The sequence below is a fragment of the Ictalurus punctatus genome, chromosome 26 (assembly GCF_001660625.3).
Source record: "Ictalurus punctatus breed USDA103 chromosome 26, Coco_2.0, whole genome shotgun sequence".
In the NCBI taxonomy this organism is placed as follows: Eukaryota; Metazoa; Chordata; class Actinopteri; order Siluriformes; family Ictaluridae; genus Ictalurus; species Ictalurus punctatus.
Window position 1 is genome coordinate 8,162,768 of NC_030441.2, and position 8,611 is coordinate 8,171,378.

The following is an 8,611-nucleotide window of genomic DNA, read 5'->3' on the forward strand; positions in this document are numbered from 1 at the left end:
AAGAACCACATATGGGTGTGATGAACTGCAATCTTATTGGGAGGAAAGGAAGTTCACCATGCAGCAAGACAGTGACTATGTTTACACGGACCGCAGTAATATAATTGTTGACCGTATTCTGAATAAGACAACATTCTGATTAAGGTGTTTACGTGAGTTGCTTTTAGAATATTCCATTCATGTTCCTGTTTTACGTGTTATAGAACATAGAGCGATTAACGGCACACGTCATTACTTCGAGTATGGCTTTAGTCGGATTAAGGTCATCAATAATCGCTGTTTACATGGTAGTTTCTTAATCAGAGTATCGTCTTGATCGGGTTCATATCGGATTATTGTTGTCCATGTAAACGTACTGAACTTTATCGGGCGAGGGGATTCGTAAGTATCGAGTATGCATTTCACCTCCTGAAGAGGAGACTGAAAGAAACCCCCCCCCCCCCCCCCACAAACAAACAAATAAACAAACCAGCAAACAAGAGAAAAAACATGGAAAAGCATCACAAAAGAACACTGCAACAGTTTGGTGATGTCAGTTTGTCACTGGCTGGATGCCGTTATCGCAGGCAGGGGATATGCAACCAAATATAAGTGTTTACTTTACTTTACTGACTTATCTGTTCCTAAATGTCTTGTGTATGCGCAAAAGCAAAGGAATTCGCCTTACTGTTCCAATACTTTTGGAGGGCACTCTAAGCATCTAGACTAGTTAGTTATATAGAAGACACGTCTTCTATATTTACATTAATACATTTTGACCCTGTATCTTTCATGACATCATTCATATAGCCAATATTCGCAAAGGATGATATGATTGCTTGTTTTCATCACAGAAGACACATTTCGAGATCAAACTGTTGCACAGGTAACACTGATGACTCCTATGATGATTCAGAAGGGCGAGTGTAGTCGCGCATGCGCTCTACCGCACCTCGAACTTCCTCGCCTTTTAAGTCACATGACCGCTTGAGTGGTCACATGACCACTCTGTGGCTCACGCTGGAGTTTGTTGACATGACTAGAAGGACGTTAACATGACCGCCGCGGTGGTGTTGGTGCTTTCCTTGGCCTTCATGGCCGTATCGGGGAATGAGGTGAAAATCCCTCCGCATGAGGAAGTAGCGCGAATGGCGCGGTTCGTCGTTAACAAGTGCGACTGGGCCTCCATGGCCACCATCTCCACGCACGAGCCCGTGAAGGGGCAGCCGTTCTCCAACACCTTCTCCATCAGCGACGGAGCGCTGGGCAACGGCACCGGCACCCCCTACATGTACCTCACACACCTGGAGATCTCCGTGCAGGATCTGCAGGTGAGAAAACACACCGCACACACCTTTTCAGCTGTAAGAAATGTTCAGTAGGTCAAGGTTCAGTGTGAAGATACTAGTTCAAACCAGTTCCAATGTCTCAGAGAAATCCAGAGGTGGGTTTAGATTACTGATGAGAAATCCAGAGGTGGGTTTAGATTACTGATGAGAAATCCAGAGGTGGATTTAGATTACTGATGAGAAATCCAGAGGTGATCGTGACATGGATAATCTCCCTGAGAGGAGACATGAGGAAGAAACACTGAGAGGATCCAGACTCCAAAGGGAACTGGACACCATATAACAGGTACACAGGTGTATATCAGAATTTGGTAGGAGGTGTTTGTGGTTTTCACCACACACGGTGCTGTGCATGATGACCGGACATCTCCAGCTGGGTCTCATCGGTCCAAAGGATATCATAGCACAACTTTTTTTTGGTTTGCAAACCTAAGTCGTGCTGCCATTTTCTTTTTTGGAGAGAAATGGCTGTTTCCTAGCGACCCTTCTATGAAAGCCATACGGCCTTTTTCTGATTGTGCTGTCATGAACATAAACCTTTTAACGTCTCTTGGCGTTTTCTTTATATCTCTGAGCATGGAACGGTCTGACAGTGGGCTGAATTTCTGGGACACCCACTCCTGGGAACTGTCTTGAAGGCTCTCTATTTGTAAACAATCGTTCTCACTGTACAACGGTGAGTTTCAAATTGTTTGGAGGTGGCCTTATAACCCTTCCTAGTTGTTTCTCTGAGGACATGGCTGATGTCCTTTCTTCTAGGCATGATGTAGAAACACACCTAAGTGCTCCAAAACACCAAACTGCCAAAATTCTGCTTTTAGAGAGGTAGACACACTTGACGAATTAATTTTGTGTATTTCATTAGTAACACCTGGCTGCTAATCCCTCTCTTAATGACTGTGAAAGTAAGAAGGGTGTACTTATTTTATTCTACTTGGTTTCTAAATGTTGGTTTACTATTTTCCGGGGGAAAATGACTTTTGTTGTTGTTGTTGTCGTTGTCACCTGAGGTTGTTCGTTTATAGAAGCTGGTGAGAACCACACAATTGTTACCTAGGCCCTGATAGATAAAAACATGGAATATTAGGAGGGCGTACTTTCTTTTTCCCCGTGACCGTATATTTCGATCTGTCAGCAGTACAGATGGGTTTTGTTTTGCAGCGGTCTCTTTAGCTGATGGGGAACTGGTCTGTAATGGAGGATGTGACAACATTTACTCAGCAAAAATAATCGCACCCATTTAACGCCATGAAAATTCCAGTCACTTAAGTACGCGAGTCAGCTGAAGGCGGTGACACAGCAGTTTCTCACCGACCCGCTGCTCGTTAGTGATTTTTATTATCTGCACTGCCCAAAACCCAGAATGCTGCCAGCATGTGATAACTTCCCTTGAAGTGTGTCAAATAATGTTAACTTATGTATTGCAGTTATCATAGACATGTCATCATATATTTAATTTGGTGGTTAAAATGCTTTAATTAAAATTTTATATGTATATAAAAAACACAGTTGTGCCCAAAAGTTTGCATACCCCTTGCGGAATCTGCAAAATCTTAATACTATTAACAAAATAAGACGGATGATAAAAATCCCATGTTGTTTTTTATTTAGTACTGGTACATTAAGAGCCAGGGGGGTGTAAACTTTTGAACAGGACGATCAGTGTAAATTGTTTGTATTTTGTTTAAAGATCTGTTTTTTCATGTAGTACTGCACATCAAGACGCTAAGTAAGATAGTTGCACGTCTCCCAGAAGACAAAATAAAGAATTTACACCGATCAGCCTGTTCAAAAGTTTACACCCCCCTGACTCTTAATGTACCGTGTTGCCTTCTGGAGCATCAGTGAATGTTTGCACCTTTTGTAATAGTCGTGTACGAGTCACTCAGTCCTCAGTGTGAAAAGATGGATCTGAACATCATATAGCCGCTGTTGGAAACCGGTCAAATATGCAGAAGATGCTGGAAAAGTAAAGAATGTGCAGGACCTGGAGGGTTTTTCTGAAGAACAGTGGGCAGTTTAACTGCTCAGGACAAACAAGGGACTCGTGAAGAACTCTCACAAAACATAAACACAGTCTCTGATCATCCAGGTAACGACACACACTGTTAATAATCAAGTTTTTATTTTCAAGTTTTATAATTAAGAAAATGTTTTTATGTTAACTTTTGAACGGGGTAATTTTATTTTTTTTTATAAATTCAGTTATTATCTTGTCTTGTGGACTATATGTGAACATCTGTTATGTGAAATAGTTTATTCAGGACAGAACTAAATAAAAAAATATGGGATTTTTATCATCCATCTTATTTTGTTAACAGTATTCAGAGTTAACAGATTCTGCAAGGGGTATACAAACTTTTGGGCACAACTGTCATATATATATATATATATATATATATATATATATATATATAAGAGAGAGAGAGTGAGTGTGAATGACACAGTGACATGAAAACTGGACATGGCTGTGATGATCAGCTGTTACGGTGTTTGTTCCACAGGTGAATCCACAGGCCTCCTTGTCTGTATCTCTCGCTCAGACACGTTTCTGCAAGCACAAAGGTTACGACCCCCAGAGCCCCCTGTGTGCCCACATTATCCTGTCTGGCTCTGTACAGGAGGTAAGAAAACACAAGCACACATGCACAGTTAGGAAACAACCCTGACCATAAGCTCAGTATTCAGGCACAGCCTCGCCCTGACTGGTCAGGTTAGGTTAGGTTATACAGTCTGATGTGACACACTTCCACACTTCCAAATTTAAAATCATTCTTGCATACCATATTGATTTCAAATAGTCATTGTATATTTTATATGTATTGCCTGTACTAGCACTGTTTATGCAGATATTTAAGTTCTTATTTTCTTTAAGCGGTTATTGCATACACCAGTTTGGTGCATTTGCTGCATTAATACATCACTGACAGCCATACCTCTTGTAGTAGGCTTCCTTGGTTTGTTTAACCGCTGGCTTATTTCATAGCTAGACACACACGATATTATTAGAAGTATGTGGAGACCTGACCATCACACAGATGTGGTTCTCCACAATCCGTTGCCATAAAGTTTGAAGCACACAGGTGTAATGCTGTAGCATTACAATTTCACTGTGCACAAAGTGAGCTCAATGAAGACATGGGTTGCCAAAGTTGGTGTAGAAGAACTCGAGTGTCCTGCACAGAGCCCTGACCTCGACCCCACTGAACACCTTTGGGATGAACTGGAACACCGTCTGCACCCCAGACATCAATAAAACTCTTGTGGCTGGATGAGCACACATCCCCACAGCCAAGATCTAGTGCAAAGCCTTCCCAGAAGAGTGGAGGTTATTATAACAGCGAATGGGGAATAAATATGGAATAGGAAGTTCAAAAACCACGCATGAGTGTGATGGTCAGGTGTTCACAAACTTTTGGCCATATAGTGTATAAACGATGACATTTATGTTATAACCTAATAAAACAAGACAGCACCTATGTCCTGAGATCACAAGTTCGAATCCCGACCATGCTACAGCCACCAAAGCAAAATTGGCCATAGTCTCTGGCTGGGAGGGATGGCGTACTCTCTCACCCCTGTCAGTCACAGCCATGCTATACTAGCCAATCACGGCCATCTGTGAGCTCATGAATGTGGAAGAGGGCAGATGACTGAATTTGGTGTCTCACAGCATGTGTTGGCTTTCACCTTTCCTGTTTGGTAGCTGCCCCGTGATAGCCAAGGGCTGGCTGGTAGATGGGAATTGGCATGTGACCAAATTTTGGGAGGAAAAAATGGGGTCAAATCTAATAGACACCACCTAGGAATTTCCATGTGAATATCCTGCACTGGAGCAGCACTCCCTCATGCAGTACAGGAAACCAAACTGCAGTGCAGCCGACATCAAATACTAACACTGAAATGGTAACAGTGGTGTAGTGGTATAGATGGTATGACCGCATGTGTATGTAAAACACTGCATGTGTTTAGGAGCCAGGGGTCTCATTTATCAACTGTGTGTACGCATATTTTTGTGCACAAACCAAGCATACGCGCATCTCTACGCATAAAATATGACTGATCAAGTTCTGCTTATGCGTAAGGACGTGCGTGTATTTCCGCACACTCCTGACCATGTGTATTCAAGAACTCCTAGTGATAAGATCTTCTGTTTTTGTGTACATCTCATACAAAATTGTTTGGGAAATTAAAACAAAGGCGACTTGAGTAAACAAAAAAAACACAGTGTATAAATTATAATGTTATATATTGAAGCAAAGAAGTTACCCAATACCAACTGGGCCTGTGTGAAAATGTATTTACAACATTAAAGAGCTTCAGGTCATTGGTGTTTGATGGCATTAATTTATCCACAGCTCTCTTAAGATCCATCCACAGCATCTCATTGGGGTTGAGGTCTGGACTTGGACTTTACATTACATTTACATTAACAGCATTTGGCAGACGCCCTTATCCTAACCCTAACCCTTATCCAGAGCGACTTACATTTATCTCATTTATACAACTGAGCAACTGAGGGCCTTGCCCAAGGGCCCAACAGTGGTAGTTTGGCAGTGCTGGGTCTTGAACTCCTGACCTTCTGATCAGTAACCCAGAGCCTTTAACCACTGAGCCACCACTGCCCGACCTGGCCATTCCAACATCTTGTTCTTCATTATCCATTCAGCTATGGTGGTTATTTATTTGTTTATAGAAGTTCTTCTATGCATGCTTTGATTATTGAGACCCCTGGGTGTGTGGCAATTAAACTTATTTCCATTTTATTAGGAATCTCACACACATCACTTAATCTGTAAAACTGAATGTGTACGTTTTGAGGATCTGAAAGAGGCCACGTTGGTTTCTGTGCAAATCCGTGCACAGATACGTTCAGATGTTACGAGGGTGCCAAGTGTTCTGTACTCGTAACCTCTTTGGCTACATGCTACATACACTGGCTACACGCTTTACATGCACATCAATATTTCAGTATTAATCTGAATTTGGCGATATTCTAATTAGTACCGAGTCGCGTAAATGCCGCAATCAGAGTTCCTTATTCCGATTAAGACAATATTCTGATTGGTAATTTGTTGCATGTAAACACCTTATTCAGAAAATCCACTGAAAGGAGATATACGTGCATGCTCAGTTCGCAAGGAATTGTGGGTGCTAACAGATGCCGAGCTGTAGACTACGTATTTCGGAATGGTAATTCAGGCATACTTACAACAACCATGTATACAGGAATATTCCCATGCCTGTACGCATATAAACATCGTAAACATAGTCCCTGTCTGTACACAGCTGCACTTCTTATCGCCTTGCACTTTTTACATGATTGTCTTCTTTCGTATGTTTTCATGCTTCCACCACTCGGTATATGTGATCAAGGTCACAGCAAGGGTAAATGTCTGAAATAGCTTTGCTTCAATACATTCCTTCCTGTGTGAAGTATAACAAGAAGGACTAGACTTGTTGGCAGTAGAGTATTAGGAGACACGTTGTCATGTGGTCTTAGATGGCGTCAGCATCACTGCAGCGCCACTGTACACCGTGATTACGTGTACAGTTGACACTGTATGAACAATGTTCGTTAAAGCTGCTGAAATCATGGCAGTGAAATCTGTGAATGAATCCTACATTTTAGGTGAATGGTACAGAAGCTGAATTTGCGAAGAAGGTGCTGTTCAGCAGGCATCCTGAGATGATCGACTGGCCTGTTGACCACAACTGGTTCTTTGCTAAGATGGCAGTGAGCCAGGTTTGGGTGTTGGACTACTTCGGAGGGGTGAAGATGGTGTCGCCTGACGACTACTACAAAGCTACACCATTTTGAAGCCTCTGTGAGTGATGCGTGTAATTTTCTGCTTTCAGACCAGCGAAAAGCTGAATCGCTGCAGACTTGAAGGGTTGACAGAACCATGATTTTTATACTTTAACAAGTTTAGAGTTTTCGAGTACTAAGGGAATCATTAAAAACCTTTTTTTTTTTTTTTTTTTTTTTTTTAATAACCAATGCGTCTTGCGTAACAAAAACGTTTCAATATTAAATTCAATTGTAATTTCTTTGATAATTAATACCCTGTGGAATTTACAATACACTAACAGTGTTCTATGCAAAGTATGTACGTCGTGTTCACGGCGTTTCAACCCAAAACTTTCAGAGACCCCCCGTCCTGTGAAAAGCTATCTATGAGAACACCACATTCAGCGCCCCTTTAAATTAGTCTAACATTAGAAACCGTAGCTGGTACCGCTTTATATTTATTTATAGTCACTGCTTATCTTAGGGGCTCACACTTAAACGAAGGGGTAAAAACAAGATTTTGTAAAAGTAGTGTGATTATATCAGTTAGAAGACTACTAAAGGTTTCTTGACACCGTATGTCAAATTACGTTTTTGTACAATATGACAAATTAACGTACTGTTACATAGTTTTCGTCACACTGCAATTGTAGTGTGTGTGAGATATATATATATATATATATATATATATATATATATATATATATATATATATATATATATATATATATATATATATATATATATATACACACACACACATACATATATTTATTTATATAAATCTCTCCATCAACTTAAAGTATGTCAAAGTCTTCGTAAACAAAACAGTTTAACAAATCGACATTTGTTATTATTTGAGATTTTTCTTTTTTTTTTAACCAAAAAAACATTTTTCTGTCCTAAATTGTCGCAGGAGGTGTTGACAGCGGCCTGGATGATGAGGATTCCATCAAACGAATGGATTTTTTTCAGAAATCCCAGTTTCACTTGTACGCAGTATACCTAGTTGATTTTGTGGCACTTTGCAAAGATAGTATTTTTGATGAGATCATTTTTGATCTATGCTTTTCATTGTAAATCATGCTGTGCGGTGCAGTCCTGCTTCAGAAACGATTGCGAAAGGCTTTTTAACGAAGAAGGGCTATAATTGTGATGATTTAATCCTCATCGAGGTGGGTGATCTTTCGTCTGAAATGATTTATGATCACTTTTTGTTGCACTTTGCACAATTGTCAGTGTGTACATTACACGGGGTAAAGAATAAGGTTTCATTCAGTAGCAGGTCTTCTTGCTGACGCTAATGTTGTGTAATTTTGTAAAAGTGTGAAAGCGTGACGTGTGAAAAAGCCCATGCAATGAAATAAAGCTTAACTGCTTCCAACAAGCCACAGGGTGTTGCTTATTTAACACAACACGCACCCCCCACCCCCCGTCCCCTTTTCTTTGCCTCCATTATGGTGCTTTTAGTCAATGAGATGCCATTTTGTCT

At 40.8% G+C, this 8,611-nt stretch overlaps 1 protein-coding gene across 1 annotated transcript; it reads left to right on the forward strand.

Annotated features, from left to right (window-relative positions):
* Positions 1-996: 996 nt before the first annotated feature.
* creg1 (cellular repressor of E1A-stimulated genes 1) lies at positions 997-8,507 on the forward strand. Its single transcript, NM_001200948.1, is given in 4 exon segments — positions 997-1,310; positions 3,833-3,952; positions 6,961-7,156; positions 8,036-8,507. Coding segments are annotated over 3 exon segments (585 nt in total). The 5' UTR covers positions 997-1,034; the 3' UTR covers positions 7,150-7,156; positions 8,036-8,507.
* The last annotated feature ends 104 nt before the right edge of the window (positions 8,508-8,611 follow it).